Source organism: Urtica dioica, chromosome 4 (genome assembly GCF_054948205.1).
Source record: "Urtica dioica subsp. dioica isolate 48M chromosome 4, U.dioica_male_clone48M_v1_H2, whole genome shotgun sequence".
Taxonomy (NCBI): domain Eukaryota; kingdom Viridiplantae; phylum Streptophyta; class Magnoliopsida; order Rosales; family Urticaceae; genus Urtica; species Urtica dioica.
This window is the reverse complement of record NC_142759.1, coordinates 8,810,131-8,830,603: the sequence shown is the minus strand read 5'-3', so window position 1 is coordinate 8,830,603 and position 20,473 is coordinate 8,810,131. Positions and strand designations below refer to the sequence as shown.

Genomic DNA, 20,473 nt, shown 5'->3' with positions numbered 1-20,473 from the left:
GCGGTCGTAATCAATTTGACTGTAATGTATAAAATATTCACACTTCCCATTTCCTTTTTGTCGAGGAGAGTAGTAAGTATTTAGAAAGCTAATTAAACGATTCAAAACCCCCCCTCACTAAACTGACCTCTAAATTTGCTGCAACTATTCTACGCTTATATAAACTTCTAGTACACGTTATTACGAATCAGTTTACGGTCGTAATCAATTTGACTGTAATGTATAAAATATTCACACTTCCCATTTCCTTTTTGTCGAGGAGAGTGGTGAGTAGTTAGAAAGCGACAAAAATAAATCATACATATAATATAATAATAATAATGATAATGAAATTAAATAATTAAATTTTCAAAATTGGCTACTGATATCCTTTAGTTCCCCCTTACGAAATTGACTCTTAACTTTCTGCTATATTCTACACTTATATAAACCTCGTAGTAGATATAGTTATGAAGCACAGATCCTTGAAACTTGAAGCTCTCTGTCCTTAGAGAGAGAGAGAGAGAGAGAGAGAGAGAGAGAGAGAGAGTATTTATGGGAAGAAGCCCTTGCTGCTCAAAGGAGAGCATGAACAAAGGAGCTTGGACTGCCATGGAAGACAAAATTCTCACGGATTACATCAAAACCTACGGTGAGGGTCGTTGGACAAACCTCCCCAAAAAAGCAGGTCTGTATATTTACAAGCATATATATATATATATATATATGCACGACTAATAATTACGTATATATTTATAAGCACTACGTGTACATATATAATATATATGCAGGTTTGAAACGGTGTGGGAAAAGCTGTAGGCTTCGGTGGTTGAATTATCTCAGACCGGATATCAAAAGAGGGAACATTACACCGGACGAGGAAGAACTTATTATAAGGCTTCACAAGCTTTTGGGAAACAGGTCATAATAATAACAATAATATATATCATAATAATAGTAATCAACATCAATATATCATTCTTCTTCAAAGAGTAGTTCTACTTCTAACATTTTTTATTTTTTATTTTTTTTATAGATGGTCTTTAATAGCAGGAAGACTTCCAGGGCGAACAGACAATGAAATAAAGAACTACTGGAACACCAATTTAGGTAAAAGAGCCGTACACGTCCTCAGCAAAAAACAATCCTCCAGTGAAATTACCACAATGCCATTGCAAAGCCCGGTACCGGTACGAACCGCCGCGGTAAATTACCACATCGGTGATTCTGAGGGCAGTTTTGGCATTTCCGATTGTGTCGACCCAGTCAACGTCGAATCTGATCTGCCCGCGGGTTTTGGTGTAGATTTTGAGTCGGACAAGTTTTGCGTGGATGATTTTTTAGTTGATTACGGTGGCGATGACGTCACCAAATATTGCGGCGATATTATATCGAGTGGTACTACTAATGATATTAATACGTCGGAGAATGATCGTGATCACGATCGTCTGTTGTTCTCCGAGGAACCAGCGGTACTTGATTCGACTAGTAATAGCGACGTTGATGGAGCGCTGAAATTAGAGCATGGGAAAAATATTTTTGTGGGCCCGGAATTCAATTTCTCAAGCTCGTTGATCATTGGTGGAGATAGCGAAGCAGACTGGTTGGCAGCTGATTTGTTAGGTGGACAGTGATACTTGATCGATATATTAGTATCAATTAATTTGTTTTTTTTCAGCGTTTGCGATATAGTGTGTTTAATTTAAATGACCGTGTTATATGGTTGTGTTTCCTTTGTTTGAGAAATTCTGAGAAAACAAAGTACTACATATGAATAAGAGAGCCTACACGTACGCTTGCATTTGGGATTTTTTTCTTGATGTTTTGTAAATAAATAAAAGGTTTATCCGATGATATTAAAGGCTTTTTTTCCTTAATCCTTTAGAGTTGGCTTGGAACCCATATAGTGTGGGAGAAAATCAAAATTTAAAAGAAAATAAAAAATAGAAAATGCATGAAAAATGAAATTCTTTATTACGTGTTTAGAAGTTGTGAAAATCAAATTTTTCCTTTTTTTCCTCTCAATTCAAACAAAGTTAGAAAAACACGACGGGTTTTCATTTTTTTTCCTCCAATTTTTTGGGTTTCAAACGAATCCTTGCTATACTAAAAGAGCGGATCACATTTTTTTTTTCCACAAACCCTTACTATACTAAAAGAGCAGGTCACATTTTCTGGGTTTCAACCGAACTCTTAGGCTCCGTTTGGAACCCGGAAAATAAGAGAGAAAGTGAAAATAATAGAGAAAATGAAAATGTAAGAGAAAATAATAGAAAAAGTCAAAATTCTAATTGTGTTTGAAAGTCATAGAAAATATGAGAGAAAATTGATGGGAAAGTAACGATGAGACTAAAGACGGAGCTAACTCAAGTCCAGGGTGGACTCTAACCCCCTCCCCCTCAAATTTTTTTTATTTACATTTTTTGCCCATTTTTAAAAAAATTTACATTTTTTTACCCTAAAATATTTACACTTTTGACCCATTTTTTTTAAAAAATTTCATTTTTACCATGAATTTTTTTTAATTATAGCCCCCCTAAATTTTTTTATTTATGTTTTTTACCCATTTTTAAAAAGTTTTACATTTTTACCCTAAAAATTTACACTTTTGACCCATTTTTTTAAAAAAAATTCATTTTTACCATGATTTTTTTTAATTAGCCCCCTAAATTTTTTTATTTACATTTTTTGCCCATTTTAAAAAAGTTTTACATTTTTACCCTAAAAAATTTACACTTTTGACCCATTTTTTTAAAAAAAATTCATTTTTACCATGATTTTTATTTATTAGCCCCCCTAAAAATTTTTTATTTACATTTTTTGCCCATTTTTAAAAAGTTTTACATTTTTACCCTAGACAAATGTGATCCCCTCATAGACAAATGTGGTGAGATTCTCATTTTCCATTTGATTTTCGAAGGAAAATGAAATCCTCATTTTAGTTATACACTTTCCCTCGCATTTTCCATCATATTTTTTTCTACCATATTTTCCTCAATCCAAACAACTTAAGTAAAATAGGAGGGATTTTCATTTTCCTTTCCCTCCTATTTTCCGGTTTCCAAACGGAGCCTTACTATATGAAAAGTCGGGTCACATTTTTTTTGGGTTCCAAACGAACTTTTACGGACCCTTATTATACTAAAAGAGCGCGCGGGTCAATTTTTTGTTTTTTAAAGTGATGTGGTCGATATATTTTTGGTCCTTAAAATGTCATTACATGGGCTTCAATGGTGTGTTCCCATTGCATGGGTCGGATTTCCTCGGCCAGACGACACGGAGAAAGAAGAGTAGGGAGGTTATAATTACGTGGCTGGTGTGGTTGAAACTTTGAATCATCTATTTCGTATTCTTCTATTTATCGGTTCTTTTATTTTCTATTTTTAAATTATTTTATATATTAAATTTATTTTATTTTCGTAATATTACCAAATCACTCTCAAACACAAATCACGCACGTGACTTTAAATTGGATGGCGTCAAAAAAATATTCAACATAAGGACGATTTTTGACCGTTGCGTACTACAAAAGCACAGATTAGACTATTTAAACATCGAAGGATAGGTCGTTACGAGTGTAATAGTTAAAGGGGAATCGATGTCTTTTAAATTTAATCCATGTAAAAAAAAAAGGAAACAAAGAATTGTAACGATTAGTTAACGAGACAGCTGTAAGTTAACAGCTCAGCTAATTTCATTGGTAAGAATATAGTAATTTTTTTTTATCTGAAATAAAAAAGGAAACAGAGAATTGTAACGGCTTGTTATAATGAGATTTGTATCCGTTGGACAGCTGTAAGTTAACAGCTCAGCTAATTGTGCAAGTTCCCAGGAGAGAGAATATACAATATAACCACTGGCGGGACTTTATTCCTTCATTTCACTATCTCCCTCTCTTTTTTCTCCTCCGATCTAGGGTTTCGCGAGCCTCGTCGGTGCGATCGGAGAAGAAGTGAAATGAAACTCCTGTTCGTTCCCTTGCCTTTTCTTTTTTCTTTATTTGTTTTTATTGTTTTGTTCTTGAAACCCATTCTTTCATGGAAATTAGCGACCATTTTGCGAAGAGATAAACATAATTCCTGAAATCCTTCCTGTTCTTGAACTCCTTTCTTTCATGCCGCGTTTTTTTTTACCTTCATCTCAATCCCTGTCTCTGGGCTCAAGAAATCGTCTCAGTTCCGACGGTACCGTGGGAGAAAGTCGCGCGCGATCAGTTTCGCTTGTCAGGAATCAGGATCACCCTAGGAGACAGCTTTATCAAAGTTAACAGCCCGACTGATTGTTGCCCGCAAGTTTTCAAAGGAGAGAGAGAGAGAGTGAGAAACATGTTCACCGTCGTCACTGGTCAAGTAATCTTTATTTTCCTTTCTATCACTTGTTAACTGTTTGATTGTTTGTGACTATGTTTTGTTTCTGCTACAGGCGAAAGATTGGAGATTTATTTGATTGTGAAAGTCTGTCATAGCCACTGTTGACCATATGGCCGTAGAACTAGTCCCATTTTGCGAACTCATCCTTGTGCTCGAGAGGCCCATTTGAGGTGAAATCCCCGCTGGTCTAACAAGGATCAGCCAACCCCTCTCGCTCATCAAGATGTCCCCACTGGTCTCAGCCTTCCAACCTGAGGCAGGCTCAGGAAGGGTTTGTATTTATTTTCTAAAAACGTGTGTATTTATTTCATGACAAACAAGGTGGTTTTGATATCTGTACCATTACTCATTTACCTTTTGTTTTCTTGTTTTCCATTCTCTTATAGGAACCATTCTCACGACTATCTAGAGTCATGGAAAGTGGCGGCTGAGTCACCATTTGAAACTCCCAAGCGTTTGACAATAACTCGAGTCCGATGTGGAAACCCCGTGTGCCTTAGTATGCAAGCAAGGCAAGCTTCTCATTTATATATTTTGTTGGTTTTGATTTTGAGTGTTATGGACCTTATGAGCAGTTTTAGTGAGTAGAGTCTTGTATCCGATCATTTTATTACGTCCTTCCCAGTGTCAAAAGCGTGGGGAATTACTAGAACTGAAATACCATGCTGATGTGTGGCATCACTTTGTGCCAGCCATGGACTGGGTGGCCTCCTCTGACTGCTGTACGGTACTCGTCTCCTCTCTTCCCTTTCTGGTTTTTTGTTATCCAGAGTGTATTTTCTATCTCCTTATATATACCTATATGTATAATTATATATATATATATATATATATATATATATATGTGTGTGTGTGTGTGTAGGTATACAGAGAGAGAGAGAGAGATGTTCGCCATCACTGGTCAGGTTCGCCTCTGCCGAGGCTCGCCATGGGAGATTCAAGTAATCTTTATTTTCCTTTCTATGACTCGTTAACTGTTTGATTGTGACTATGTTTTCTTTCTGCTACAGGCGAAAGATTGGAGCTTTATTTGATTGTGAAAGTCTGATATAGCCACTGGTTCCCCAATTCCGTTAATCAGTAGATCTGAAGATTTTCTTAACACCACCATGGTATGTGTTTAATTTTTTGTGTATGTAACGTAGTGATTGAGCATTCCATTCGCAACAGCAAATACTTTTTAACTCAGAACCATATGGCTGCAGAACCAGTCCGGTTTTGCAAACTCAACCTTGTGCTCCAGGCGGCACTCAGGGCTCGAGCTGGGGTTGGCCTTCCCAGAAAAGGAGGCCCATTTGAGTTGAAATCCCCGCTGGTACATTCCTTCTTCGAGGGTAAATTCTTATCGAATGATCATTGTGCTCTTGCTCAATATCCTTTTCTTATTATTGGATCACAAACCCTGTGGATAATTCTTATACTCTGGTCGTATGTGAGATTTGGGTAGCCATCTTCTGGATTCTCGACCGGTACCCCAATTGGCTGCCCTTCAACCGCAAAACAAATCTTGAATCTCTGAGGCAACTCATGATCCAATGCCTGGTTATCTTGTATTTCCCAACTATTTATATAAAATCATGAACTCGAAGATATGATCGAGAAGGAGTTCCCGTCACAGTTTGCAATGATGGTCTCTTGCTATGTATCTGACAACAGTGCTGCTATTCTCACCTTCGCGGCTTGCTTTGAAATGTTTGAGTTTGCTAGGAAATGTGCTCCTTGCTCGATGAGTCGTGACCTTGAAATGGCATGTGAAAAATCATGATATCGAAACTGATGTTGAAGCTTTTGTTTGTTTTGTATTAATTCGACTATGTTTTGTTTCTGCTGCAGGTGCAAAGTAACTATTGGTCCCGTGCTGGACCAGTTGTGGAATAACTATCCTCCCTTGGTTAGAACTACAACAAGAGGGTTTTGCTTTCGATTATTCATGAAGTTTTAATATCCGGCATCCATGGCTGCACAGTACAATGCCAGAGCGAGGTAATTTGCAAATATAAAAAGGACGTATACCCTTATTAAAATTTTGAATCACAATTTGGGACAAAGGTTTATTGAGTTGACAAAATGTTATCAATGTGTTCTTTTCTTTTTACTCTCTCGAAGCGAATCAAAAGATGTTTTCCACTATGGACGTTCAGGTCTAGGTTGAACAGACCAACTTTCTCGTTGGTCATGAGCACCATCCAAGTTCACCATTTGTTTGGAATTTTTGCGGCCGTCTGATGAGCGCGAGGAGAATCTCTTTGGGATTTGAAGGTAACTTGTTTACGAAGTCTGTTTTTATAACGCTGGCTTTGTGTTTCCTTTTTATTCAGGATTCGGGATTTCAATTTGGCTGGGAGGCTCACTTCTACCGATGCCCAAAACAGGTTAAGTTTTCAACAACTTCATCTTTCCTGGCCTGTGAAAGTGAAAAAGATGGTTTGTTTGAATTCAATTTTCACAATTATGGTGTCCAAAGGTCTGTCTATAAATGTTACCATTGTCTGATCTATCACAAATACTAAAGGAATTTTACATAGAATGCAAGCATGAAAGCAGAGGAAGATGGTGATGGGCAAAGATCTGTTGTATCTCTTGCTGTGTATTTGAAACTTTTAGACAAGATTTAACTATAGTTTAACTCTTTTGGCTATAGATAAACTGGAAGAGTTTTCAGAGTTCACTTAGATTGATCAATCGCAACCAGGTAAAAAAAAACCAGCTATGTGTCTTTTTTACAAGTCTGTTTTAAGGATAGAGAAACATCATTGTGCTATACTTCAGTAGTGTCTTATCGCTAAAACATTCATTTATTATAAAAGCTCATAGTCTAAGGATCAGTATGATCCACGTCTTATTGAAAGAAGAAAAAAAGATGCCATCTCAGCAACGATTGTCTATCTTTGTTCTTTCGTCGTCAAGATTCCTCTTTTTCCCTAAAAAAGTATTCCTCTTTTTCCCTAAAAAAGTATTCCTCTTTTATATTCATAATATATTTTTTAAATCCTTATTACAGATATCTTCGGACTATCAGTGGTATATCTGTACACCTGATCACTTGTTGCCCATAAAAATAGTGGCCTTGTGAACTTAATTGAGATTTTTGTTTATTACAATTCAGCAAAGGATTTAAGGCCATTGACCATTATAAGCTCTCAATATTTTGTTAATCGACCAATTTCAAGTATTTATCCTCTGTTAGCAATCACCGTGTGAATTCAACCATTTTAGGGGTCTGTTAGTCATTTTATTTTATTCGATTTCCTTATTTGTGACTAATGATGTCATCAGTCCAACCAGTACTTTGGCGGAGGTCGTCGAGCTGCGTGGCAAGCATCACCGTGGGCCCCATGAAGCGGCTATCGGGTCAGACAAGGGGATTGCGTCGATTTATTATCCGGATTCCATTAGTTATTTACGAATAAAACTCAGATTTATAACCCAGATTTCATTAGTTAATTAAGAATACAACTCGATTTTGTTCAGATGCTTAGTTGTTTCTGCATGGAAAAATGGGAAATATGAGAAGAGAGGTCTTTCAAAGTGGAGCGGACGGAGATCGTCGAGCTGCGGGGCATTTCCGGCTTAAAACAAAATTAGTGGCAGACGATCTGGGATCAATATCATGGCTTAAAACAAGATTAGTGACAGACGATCTGGGTTCAATATAATGATATTGACGATCACATTGGTATTAAAAGGAAAGGCAAAATAAGAGTAGGCCGATGTTTTTTTTTTTTTTTTTCCTCCCACACCGCGCTTCTTTTTATTCACAAACGAAAAAGAGTCGATGAGAAAAAATAACTGGGAGAGTTAAACTCTAATTTATATATTCATCTTGTCGAGGCAGTCACAAAGGATAATTTTAAGTACATTATACTTCATGAACCAATGCAATATTAAGAGAATTCATCTACCATTTAACGGAGCGTGTACGAATTAGAGTTTTTTGGTTTAGGGTTTAGTGGAAACGGTTTGTCATCGAGGATGAAAAGACTAGACATTATTGTGATATTCAGTTCTGATTCGCTCGTGTCGTCGGAGGTGAGTTTCAATGCTAGAGCCGGTAGGTGTTCTTCGATGATTCAGAGGGCCTGCTCATGCTTATCGAGTGTGGAGTACTATGTAACAAGCTCCACGTAATGGTTTATCAAGAGTTGATTCATGCTCAGTAAATTCTAGCTACTTGCCAACGAACAAAAAAAAACTATCCATCGTTCTACTTCTCGAGGTGTCGTGTAATTTTAGCATTCTCTCCCATTTGTAGCTCTCAAGTATTCATATAGAAAAAAAACGATGGAACTTCGTTTACACGCAACAAAGTTCTATACAGCCTAGCAGTGATCTTTATTAACTTGAAGCAAAATTAATCATAAGTAATTACAAAAAGAGTAAACGAATCACAAGGTAAGGAGGTCTTTCAGTATTTGGTTACAGCTACAATTCTACATACCTCTAATTTCACCGTTTCTCACATTCTGATACCTTTTGTTACTTTTCCACACCCCCAAGAGGGTCTCATTTTAGGATCCTTAGATTACACAGATTACCTCCTGCTTCATCGGTTGGCCACGTCACAGCAGGCCACATCAGCAATTAGGTGAACCTAGGAGAGACCTATTAGATCAGGTATAGGATCAAAGGACCGTTAAACTGAATGTGTGAAATTATAAAGTTGATTCTAGTATGTCAGGTCTAAAGCACGTACATCTGAAACCAGTTAACACCAACTGTTATTAGGAATCTGTATACTTGATTAAATAATATTCAGAATCATACACGCTGTTGATTAATGTCATACAAGCCAAAGCATCCAAATAGATGATCAAATAATTCCTCTCATCCGTGCTCTAATTTCTCACGGCTTGTCCTTGTTGGACAGTTGCCATTACTTGAGCCACAACAACAGCGTACTGGACCGCCGTATGCTGCGATGTGTATCGATCGCCGAGGCCGAAATCCGCAAAGTTTGGCTCCATATGCATGAACTGGCCTGGTAATGATCTTTTCGACACAGTCTCTTGCCACAGATCAAGAAACTCTTCCATCACTTGCCTTGACTTTTCCATTGAAGATACAGGGCGATACTCGACCTGAGATAGCCACACACATTTTCTTCAATGAATACAGATAAGTAAAAAAATTAAAAAAAAACACACACACACACGCACATACTTACATGAACAAACGCATCAAAGCAAGATGAAAACTTATTTCTTTTGCACATGACACCGAGAAACAGATCAAATGTAGCGAAAATGCTTGTAAGTTGGAAATGAGAAGTGAATGCCTAAACTGTATTAACAAAAAAAACTCTGTAGTTGATCAGGGCTTAGGTTTGACTCGGATCCTAGTGCTTACAAGTTGCTACTTGTTATGTTCTTCACACTTCAATGGTTCGAGAGAGAGTCAACTCTAGATTCCATATTGCAGTGTAAAAAATGTTATTTAAAAAAGAAGAAAAAAAAAAGGCAAAACTCTGGTGAGCATAAATGATATCATTTATGAGATAAAGAAGTTACCTCCATGACTATTCCTCTCAGAGTTTCAGAATGACTGGGAGAAACTTTCCCAACCCTCAGTTGGAAGTCTCCAAGTTGGTATTGAGAGCCCTATACCAAAAAAAAAAAATGATGAACAACAAAACTAATCGCAGAACTTGACCACGGCACCATAAATTAAAATTCCCTGTCAGAATTGTGAGATTGAAAACCTCGAAATTAAGTGAGACTCTCATTTTGTAAGACTGCAACTTGTCCATTATAGTCTGAATCGAAGAATCAGCCTCAAGAACCAATCTCTGGCCTCGAATTATGAAATAGTACTTGTTCGGTTGCTCAGGCACAGAAAGCCCTGTGAAATCGCGAGGGTAATCCGCAGCCGAAGTCTGGTCTGTTCCAAACGGAAAACGGAAAAAAATAAAATTAACGAATTTGACTAAAAGCTGAAATCGTTCAGACTAAATTCACTAAAGCGAAAGCTTTCACCTCGAAGGATTGGCCTGTAAAATGTGAGAGTCGCTTTCCAACGTCCGTCTTTGACTCCATTCAAACTCTCAACGCACTGAGTAACTTCGTTGACGATTTGACCACTCGCTGTTGCTCCCGCATTTGGTTGCCAGTGCAAAACCCTAGAAGAAGCAAAAAAAAAAAAATAATAATAATTAAAAACGAACCATGGCCACACTGAAGTTAAACTCATTAAGAAATTCGAAGATGGAAGAGGTTCACCAACCATTTGACTGGCATCGTCTTCGATTTCGAGACTTGAGATGCGAAAATGTGCAGAGACTTGAGAAGGAGAAAATGAAATCAGTGAAGGAGAGGACGAAAACAAATGGACGATGAAAGAGGTGAGAGTGACGGGACTCGTAAGGCAATGTTTGAGTTCAGTGCAAAACTCAGTTTCCCATAGTTATTTCGAAAGGCAAAAATAACAAATTTAACACAAACTTTGCCTCTAGCGCTCCCCAGGTAGCTCGTAACCATCGAGCCAACGTGGAATTCCAACATGCATCAGGGCAACCCAACCCAATTTCTATATTTGGTGTTAATTCAACACAACTTTTGTGTTGATTTAACATCAAATTTTTTTCCAACTCCAACCACAACACCAAATTTCACACTAAAAATACTATTCACCATTATTATATTATTAAAATAAAACAATCTCTTTATTAAAAAATATTTCAATAAATAATTATAATGGTGATATTTTTTAATTAAGTGATTAAAATTAGTACTTACCAATATTTAACAAAAATTAAGATAAATAAAAAAAGATAAATAAAAATAACATTACTAATTAAAATATTACATTTAAATAATTCAACATAAAAACATACATTTGAAAGATAGATTACATCGTACTAATTATCAGAATTAGTATATTCATTCCACAAATGCTCAATTAATGCATTTCGAAGTTCAATATGAGCGTCTCTGTTCTTGATTTGTCGGTGTCGAGCTAAGAATTGTTGAAATCGAGCATCTTCATCGGCTGACATCTCAACTTCAACATTTGGAACTTTGTAACCTATATTTAAATTTGTATGTTTTAATTGAACTTTGTTTTGATATTTTTGTAGTCAATTTATGAGTTTTTGTGTTTTATAAACATTTATAAGGTTAATATATGAAAAAAAAAAACCTTTGAATTTAATATGTTAAATTTAAAATAAATAATAAAAAAAAAAACAATGCCGTGTTGTACAGTGGCACGGCATATATGCCGTGCCACTGTTTAAATCACCAAATTTGGTGTTGGGTATCCCGTGTGATTGGAGCTGTTTTCACACCAAATTTGGCGTTTTGCCGTTGCGTATGAGATGCTCTCATCATTCGACTAAGGCTATTTGTAGCAAATTTATGAGCCAACATATTACAAACCTTAGAATAAAAATAAGGGTCCAGCGGTTAAATGGTTAAATAGAACTTAAAAGATTTGCAAAATAATTCAAATTTGTCAAGTATATGCAAAATGGTCAATGATTACATGACTAAAATTAATAAAGGCACGATTAAAATTAATGAAAGTAGGATTAAAATTAATGAAGGTATAATTAAATTTAATGATAATTTGGAAATCCAATTCGTGAACAACATGAACACCGACGCGTTAATGGCGGAACCGGCGATAGTCTTCTCAGGCCACACGTTCGAGCGAGCCTGCGCCGATGCTTGCAGGACCCTGAGCTTCTCTCCGACCATGTCCGACTCCTCCAGCGCGGATTTCACCTCCGTGATCCCGAACCTAGCTCTGAAATCCGCCATCGCCGCCTGATGCGAGACCTCCTCCGCCGGATCTGGATCGATCCCGTGCGCGAGGTCGGCGGCTATCTGGATCCGCGAGATCCAAGTGTCGAGGACGGTGAAGTTAGGGTTTCTTGGGTTTCGGAGGCAATCGGCGAGGCTGACTCCGGCGAGAAAGTCGGAGACGGAGGCGCCGAGGAGATTGACGATGCTAGTGTGGTGGCTCCGGCAGATGACGGCAATGCGCTGGCGGAGGTCGGAGTTGTCGATCTCGTCGAGGCTGGGGCTCCTCAGATCGGGGACGGGGCTGAGGACCGAGAGCTGAGCGAGGTTGGGGCTGAGGCTATTTTACCAAACTAATGAAACTATGGCTATTTTACTAAACAATTAGTTTGAATTGGCCCTTTCATACTAATTTTCCTAAAAATAAAATAACACCAACAAAATCAATCAACAAAGTTTATAAATCCGCAATAATAAAACCCGCATCAGGTCGTTGGGACCATCTTCGCCTTAACGAGATTGACCACCACCTCGCAATCCAATTAAACCACCATCTTTTCGAAGCTTCCGACATGAACCCGCAATCCAAAAACGACAAAAAGTCATGCATAAACGCAATTCGATTCCCTCCGAGATCTACTTCACTCCTACACACACCACCTTCCGATACATTCTAATAATTAAAAAAAATATAATTAACAAACGATGGAGCAAAAAACTCAACATGTCACTTTACAATGTAAAAGTGTCAAAAGGGTCGGACCGGCTTGGTCCTTCTTCTTCAAGCCCAAACGAGGTCCAGGCTCAGGCTCGAACCCGACTCAAACTCTTTTAGTAGAGGGCCAGGTTAGACCTATGGAATATGACCTTAGGCCCAAACCAGGACCAAGCCCTCGACTCTCGGGGCCGAAGACCGGTCCCGGGCCCAAGCTTGAAAAAGCCCTAACTGGGCCTCTTACATTCCACCTTCCGTTACATTCCAATAATTAAAAAAAAAAAAAAATTATCAGATGATGGAGCAAAAAGCCCAACATGTCACTTTACAGTAACAATGTCAAAATGGTCGGGCCGGCTCGGTCCTTCTTCTTCAAGCTCAAACGAGGCCCAGACCCAGGCTCGGGCTCGAGCCCGACTCAAACCCTTTTATTGGAGGGCCAGAAAGGGCTAAGAAATATGACTTTAGGCCTAATCAGGATCAAGCCCTTGACTCTCGCAGCCGAACGCCGACCCCCGGCCCGGGCTTGAAAAATGCATAAGCTGTGTCTCAAAAAGCCCAAATTATAATCATAAAAAATATAAAAATATTTTTAAAAATTAAAAAAAAAACACACAGTTTTAATCAAAATAACAAATATGTAAGTAATTTTTTTATATATATATAAAATTAAGAGGAATTGACAAATCTACCACCATTTCATATCATTTTCATATTTTTCACTAAAACCTTAATTTGAACAAATGTACTACTAAATTTTGGAGAGAGACTATTTGGTAACCATTTTTACCCTCATGGAAATATTTTCTTACAATCCCCCACCACTCTTTTAATGAGTATTTAATAGCGATACCATTTAACAAAGATAATAAATTCAGCTATGCATTTATATTGTCCTTTCTCTATCTCCTCTAAATCGCGTCTCTTCTCTGAAACCATCGGCTCTCATCTAAATCGCGCGTCCTTCCTGATACTCCTGCGTCTCTATTCTCTCTCTCTCTCTTTGTTTGTAACCCTCACGTCTCTAAAATCATCATTGTCTCTGAAACCCTCGCCCAAGCTCTAGTTCAACATTCGACGGCTAGATTTGCGTTTTCTCTCTCAAGTTGAAGATCAATGTTCGGTGTTTTCTTCCCTTTCAAACTTTTCTGTGGTTTAAAGGTAGTTTAAAGGTGCCGTGTTTTTTGTACGTTGTGGAAAAACCTGATATTTGTTTTTTCTTAACAAAGTTCATTATTTGTTGACAACGATGTCAACAAATGTCATAAACTGTTGGCAACTATTGTTAACAAATAATGGACTTTGTAGAGTTCAATGTCAACAAATGATGACATTTGTTGACATCTAAAGTCAACAAATAATAACTTTGCCTATGATTTTTTATACGTAGTGATGTCGGAGATTTATTTATTGTTCAAACATAGTGGTACTTGAGTTGAAGCTGGTATGTACGTAGAATAAGGATCTTTCGGAATTATGGTGCCGTATGCGGTTAATTTCCCTAGTTTGATGCAAATTATTTTCGCGAATTCACGCAAATCATCATCCACTCATACCGCTGGTGTTGGTGTTGCATACGCGATGACTGGTGCAGCGAAACTTGTTGAGAATAGTCCATCATCATATACCTCTTTTTAAAGATTTAGCATAAGTTTCATTTTATTAGGAGAATAATCAATCATATCGAAGTTAATTAATTTAACTCTTCCGTTAATTAAATTAATTATATTCTTAATTTCTCTTATATATTACAGTTATATGTATTTATGACACTAGTGTTCATTAGTATTTTTATACAAAAATATTAGAAAGTGGATATAAAATAAAAAATAAAAAAATAATATACATTAAAATAATTTTATAGTGGATAATTTTTAAAGGATTCTTGTATTAAAGTATTTTGTAAAAATATTATCCATTAATAATATAAAAATGGTATTCCATTAATAAAAGAGAAATTGCCCCATCTACTACCTATGTGATAACTTTTTCCTATTTTTCACCAAAGTATAATTTGGACACCAATGTCACTAACATCTATGCAAAACTACATATTTACCATTCACTTCTTACATTCTTACACTCTCACCAACACTCTATTTGGCTCTCTCTCTCTCTCTCTCTCTCTCTCTCTCTTCGCGTCAGTCTTATCTCTCATCTTTCTCGTTCTCTCTTCCCGTCAATCTATCTCTTTCTCTCACTCTCTCTTCTCTCTTCTATCTGTCCCCTCGTCAGACTGTTTTTTCCCGATCTATCTCTCTTTCTCTTTCTCTTTCTTTACCCCAAAGCCACCAGACCCAAGAAACCCAGGAGCCCGAGGACCAGCTATCTTTCTCGCACCAGCTCTCTAAACGCAGACGAGACCCAAACGCCGACGAGATCCAAACGCCAAACTCAAAACTCCAGATTTAGTCCAAGACCAAGTCGCGCACAAGGTTCGTTTCGATTTTTCCCTAAATTTTGTGGTTAAAATTTTAGGATATTGTTTGGGTATGTTAAGAATCTTCAGAGTTCATCAGTTGTTGACATTAGATGTCAACAGTTGACGTCCATTGTTGGCATCTAATGTCAACAAGTGATGAGAGAAATTGACTTCTAAACTCTTAAAAGTTCATCAGTTATTGACATTAGATGTCAACAATGGACGTCCATTGTTGACATCTAATGTCAACAACTGATGAACTTTGAAGAGTTTAGAAGTCAATTTCTCTCATCAGTTGTTGACATTAGATGCCAACAATGGACGTCAACTGTTGACATCTAATGTCAACAACTGATGCACTCTGTAGAGTTTAGAAGTCAATTTATCTCATCAGTTGTTGACATTAGATGTCAACAATGGACGTCAATTGTTGACATCTAATGTCAACAACTGATGAACTCTGTAGAGTTTAGATGTAATTTTCTCTCATCAGTTGTTGACATTAGATGTCAACAATGGACGTCAACTATTGACATCTGATGTCAACAACTAATGAACGTTGTTGACTCTAATATTGTCAAAAAATGCAGAAATGTTAGAAAAACACTCCATTGAATCTCCGGTGACAAGCTATGACGACTTCGAGCCCCGAAAGAGAAAATGTTCTAAAAATGAGGTACATTTTGATGCCAAGCAAAGCTGATTTTTTGTTATTATTTTTTATGATTGTAGACATTCATACCTATAATTGTAGACAATTACTAAAATTGTAGTCAATTGATGTTAATAAGGCAAGCGGATCGGAACTCGGTGATGCACAACTCACGGAGTTTCAAATGAGCCAGGCTGAGTACATATGGTACTTGAATACTTTTTGTAGTGAGACTGAATCGGATCCGATCATGTATCTCGAAAGGGTTATGAAAGAAATCCTCGGAGACGACTGAGAGACTCAGTTGAAGAAAAAATGAGATTTTATGGAAGTCGTGCCCAAGGGGACATGACTGTTTATGCTGAAAATCCAGAGAGAGAAACTCCTCTACTATAGGAGGATGAAGATTAACAAGAAATGACTCTGACGATGAATTCCCCACATCATTGGTCTAAACTTCGTAATATTTATATTTGTGTATGAGTTTTTGTATGACTTGAATGCCTGAAACTGCTTAATATGTCTATTTACACTATGTTTTATATATGTGTAATGTTATGAATTGCATGCCTAAGTGAAGAACTAAATTTAAATTCGTCCACTAGATGTCAACAGTTGACATCAATTGTTGACATCTAGATGGAGAACAATAAGAAATCACAAACAATTGTTGACATCAGACGTCAACAGTTGACGTCAATTGTTGACATATAGATGTCAATAGTTGACGTCAATTGTTGACGTATAGATGTCAACAGTTGACGTCTATTGTTGACATCTGATGTCAACAGTTACCGTCAATTGTTTACTTTAGATGTCTGAAATCTGCATACAAGTCGGAGATCACAAATAAAGTTCTCAATAAACTAAGAAATCAACAAGAGTCACCACTGAAATGGTGGAAATCATAAAGAAGTCTGAAATTATTGCGTGGACAAAGGAGTAGCACTATTGCATGTTTGACGATTGTGGCCGATTTGCCCGCAACGCGTACACTTGCGCCTAATAATATCTTCACCTTGATAGGGTATTCTTCTCTTTTTTGGCCTACCGGCGGCACGTGTTTTGTGTTGAGGCGGAAGAACTTTGATATTCTCCACCTCGGCGGGAATATTCCAACTCGAAATGTCGCCATGAGGATGATGTACACCTGCGTAGGTTTCCCGCAAATACTCCGTAGAGTAGAATTCGGAAATGTAGTTCTCAACTTAACGGTTACGTACTCGACATGTTGCGATTGCGTGTGCACAAATAAAATTATGAGCCTGTCATCGCCCACATGAGCATGTCCTCTCTTCTAAATTAACAGCATATACAATCCCCTCTCTGTCTACGACCTCAAACTCGTCGACTGATGATGGCCTCACCTAGTAGAAAACATAATTTCATCAAAATCTTGTACAAAACATGAAACATACAATAATTGTAGACTTTACATGTCAACAATAGATGTCAATTGTTGACATCTGAAGTCAACAAAATCTGTCAACTGTTGATATCTGTTGTTGACCATACGATGTGCAACAATACATGTCAATACAAGTCGAAGATCACAATTAGCGTATGAAATAAACAAGTCAGAAACCATTTACCTCCATTCGAACAGCGTATGCAATGTACTTGTCTGCTTTGGCATGGTATACTTTTGTTAGGAGCGTGTTTGTTTTTGCCGCAGCGTCTCGACGTTCATAAACCATTTCATACTTCTCTCTCTCAGCCAATCCATCAACTTCGAAACTGGAAATTGTCTGACTTTTACATTTAATGCATTCAATGTTTCCGCGTTGTTGTTCGTCATGATACCGTACCTCTTTCTCCTGAACATGCATCGTGCCCACCTTTGATACCCGACATCATTAGCTAAGTATCGTCGTATTTCGGGATTTTCAGCGTCCAACATGACCATGAAACTTTCAAATTCCCGCTGAGTGTATGCCTTCGAGGCACCGTAAAATTTCAACTTCACCTCTTTCGTAATCCCCTTTAAAGTAGTCTTCAAATTACCGTGAAGATAGTACATGCAAAAACCATGATCATAGTTCAGAAATACCGTCTTGATGCCATTGATTATGCCAGCGTGCCTATCAGATACAAATACTTGCTCTTCCCGTTCCCCAATTGCATCCTTCAATTTGGCGAAGAAGTAAATCCAAGTTTCGTTAGACTCTGAAGGACCAATACAGTAGGCTCGTGGAAAAATTTGTTTTTTTCCGTCCATCCCACAGGTCGTATACAGCATTCCTTTGTAATAGTTCTTCAAATGAGTACCATCGACGATAATCACGGGTCTTACGTACTTCCACCTCGTTCTCCATGGGCCGAGTGACATGAAAAAACTAATAAATACGCCGCCCTCACCAGTGACGAGGTCAAATAAAGAACCTGGATTCTTAGTCTCGATCATGTACCTTAGCTTAGTATCGTCGTATTTCGGGATTTTCAGCGTCCAACATGATCATGAAACTTTCAAATTCCCGCTGAGTGTATGCCTTCGAGGCACCGTAAAATTTCAACTTCACCTCCTTCGTAATCCCCTTTAAAGTAGTCTTCAAATTACCGTGAAGATAGTACATGCAAAAACCATGATCATAGTTCAGAAATACCGTCTTGATGCCATTGATTATGCCAGCGTGCCTATCAGATACAAATACTTGCTCTTCCCGTTCCCCAATTGCATCCTTCAATTTGGCGAAGAAGTAAATCCAAGTTTCGTTAGACTCTGAAAGACCAATACAGTAGGCTAGTGGAAAAATTTGTTTGTTTCCGTCCATCACACAGGTCGTATACAACGTTCCTTTGTAATAGTTCTTCAAATGAGTACCATCGACGATAATCACGGGTCTTACGTACTTCCACCCCGTTCTCCATGGGCCGAGTGACATGAAAAAACTAATAAATACGCCGCCCTCACCAGTGACGAGGTCAAATAAAGAACATGGATTCTTAGTCTCGATCATGTACCTTAGCTTAGGTAAGAATGCGTACGACTCTATGGAATTGCCGTAGAGGAACTTTAGAGCCTGCTCTCTGGAACGCCAAGCTTTTTTGTAAGACATAGACACCCCGTAATCCATTTGCATATAGTTAATTATCTCTTTCGGTTTGCACATACCCACGCTTGGATCAATACACTTATGCTTCACAACCTCTCCTATTACAGTACTCGTTGCTTGCGGGTGACGTCCTTGTCTTACGTTCAGGGCACAACTGTGGTCGTTGTCGAACCCAAAACATGAAAATTAAAACAAGTAAAGTTTTTATCCTTGTACAATGCATGTCGCTCAATAAATACGGGGGAATGACCATATAAAATAATAGCCTCATCCATGTTTGCGCCTTTCCTAGTAGATGAACTTGGGACGCTCTGTGAATTCGGCGTAGACGGTGATGAAGGAAGAGAGTTTTGTGAGGGTTGATGAGGAGATCGTGGTGGATGAGGGGAGTTGCGTGGTGGAGGAGTGGATCGTGGTGACGGAGGGGAGTTGCGTAGTGGATGAGGAGTTGCGTGGTGGAGGAGGAGATCGTGGTGATGGAGGAGAGTTGCGTGGTGGATGAGGGGAGTTACGTGGTGGAGGAGGAGAGTTTCGTGGTGGAAGAGGGGATCGGGAATTTATAGGTGGAGGCGAGTTTCGTGGTGGAGAGCATTGTCGTTGTCGTTGTGTCTCATAGTCTGGCAACTTAATGTCATCCAATCTGAACGTACCACGAATTACCAAATCAGGAGTTGGAACCGAACCACACCCCTCCTCGGGTATGGATGGCATGTCGGAAACTCTTCTAGGCGGGTTTCCAACGCAACCACTATCACGGCTGTTGCGAGTGGATCCAACCCCTGGAGAATCGAGCCCGGATGGAATTTCATTTATTTCCAATATCAATTGTAATTTCTCCGTGTCATATTCTCTCCTCTTCCTCAAATATAAATAAACTTCTAACGTAGCGTCATTGGTTATCTCAACAGGTTTCATGGCACCAGCCATCGCGTATGCAACACCAATGGTATGAGTGGATGGTGATTTGCCCAAATTCGCGTAAATGATTTGCATCAAACTAGCGAAGTTAACTTCATACGGCACCATGATTCCGAAAGATCCATTCTCATGATAAAAACCAGGTTCAACCCAAGCTCCACTGTGCTTGAATAATAAATAAATAGCCGCCATCACTGCGTACAAAAAGCATAGGCAGAGTTATTAATTATTTGTTGACTTAAGATGTCAATAGTTGACGTCTATTGTTGATATCTGAAGTCAACAAAATCATTAATTGTTGACTTCAGATGTCAACAGTTGACGTCCACTGTTGACATCTGAAGTCAACAATTAATGAACTCATGTTGACGATTTCATACTAACTGGTGAACATACCCAGACCAAAGAGAACATTTGAATCTCTTTAAACTATCAAAATGACGTAGAACTTGAACTTTTTGAATCACGAAATTTATGGGAAATGAAGAAATGCGAGACAAACCTTGTGTGCAAGCTGGTCTTGGACGACGATCTTCTGCGCGGGCTGGTCTTGGACGACGATCTTCTACGCGGGCTGGTCTTGGACGACGAACTCGTAGGCGTTTGGGTCTCGTAGACGTTTGGG

The 20,473-nt window shown here is 38.2% G+C and overlaps 3 protein-coding genes and 1 long non-coding RNA gene across 4 annotated transcripts; 2 read left to right on the top strand and 2 right to left on the bottom strand.

Annotated features, from left to right (window-relative positions):
* Positions 1-495: 495 nt before the first annotated feature.
* On the top strand, positions 496-1,780 carry LOC149400108 (transcription factor MYB1-like). Its single transcript, XM_089612100.1, has 3 exons — positions 496-667; positions 771-900; positions 1,016-1,780. The coding sequence occupies exons 1-3, from the start codon at positions 535-537 to the stop codon at positions 1,611-1,613; spliced, it is 861 nt and encodes a 286-aa protein (XP_089468226.1). The 5' UTR covers positions 496-534; the 3' UTR covers positions 1,614-1,780.
* Positions 1,781-3,839: 2,059 nt separating this feature from the next.
* LOC149400107 (uncharacterized) lies at positions 3,840-8,235 on the top strand. The gene is made up of 10 exons (XR_016296529.1): positions 3,840-4,328; positions 4,402-4,620; positions 4,736-4,861; positions 4,975-5,076; positions 5,212-5,461; positions 5,555-6,332; positions 6,491-6,721; positions 6,991-7,041; positions 7,635-7,700; positions 7,821-8,235. It is a non-coding gene; the product is annotated as an uncharacterized LOC149400107 (long non-coding RNA).
* Positions 8,236-8,951: 716 nt separating this feature from the next.
* Positions 8,952-10,641, bottom strand: LOC149400106 (mediator of RNA polymerase II transcription subunit 20a-like). Its single transcript, XM_089612102.1, has 5 exons — positions 10,569-10,641; positions 10,322-10,464; positions 10,048-10,226; positions 9,857-9,946; positions 8,952-9,427 (listed from the first exon to the last, which is right to left on the bottom strand). The coding sequence occupies exons 1-5, from the start codon at positions 10,580-10,582 to the stop codon at positions 9,185-9,187; spliced, it is 669 nt and encodes a 222-aa protein (XP_089468228.1). The 5' UTR covers positions 10,583-10,641; the 3' UTR covers positions 8,952-9,184.
* A 7,650-nt stretch (positions 10,642-18,291) lies between these two features.
* Positions 18,292-18,951, bottom strand: LOC149400105 (uncharacterized). Its single transcript, XM_089610387.1, has one exon. It carries the CDS (start codon positions 18,949-18,951, stop codon positions 18,292-18,294), a length of 660 nt encoding a protein of 219 aa, XP_089466513.1.
* Between the last annotated feature and the right edge of the window lie 1,522 nt (positions 18,952-20,473).

Excerpts from the sequence above, each read along its gene's own strand:
- LOC149400108 (XM_089612100.1), top strand. The coding sequence starts at position 535 with ATGGGAAGAAGCCCTTGCTGCTCAAAGGAGAGCATGAACAAAGGAGCT. Across the intron at positions 668-770 it reads AAACCTCCCCAAAAAAGCAG|GTTTGAAACGGTGTGGGAAA; the intron begins GTCTGTATATTT and ends ATATATATGCAG. Across the intron at positions 901-1,015 it reads CACAAGCTTTTGGGAAACAG|ATGGTCTTTAATAGCAGGAA; the intron begins GTCATAATAATA and ends TTTTTTTTATAG.
- LOC149400106 (XM_089612102.1), bottom strand. Across the intron at positions 10,227-10,321 it reads TTACAGGCCAATCCTTCGAG|ACCAGACTTCGGCTGCGGAT; the intron begins GTGAAAGCTTTC and ends CGTTTGGAACAG. Across the intron at positions 9,947-10,047 it reads GAGTCTCACTTAATTTCGAG|GGCTCTCAATACCAACTTGG; the intron begins GTTTTCAATCTC and ends TTTTTGGTATAG.
- LOC149400105 (XM_089610387.1), bottom strand. The coding sequence starts at position 18,951 with ATGGATTACGGGGTGTCTATGTCTTACAAAAAAGCTTGGCGTTCCAGA.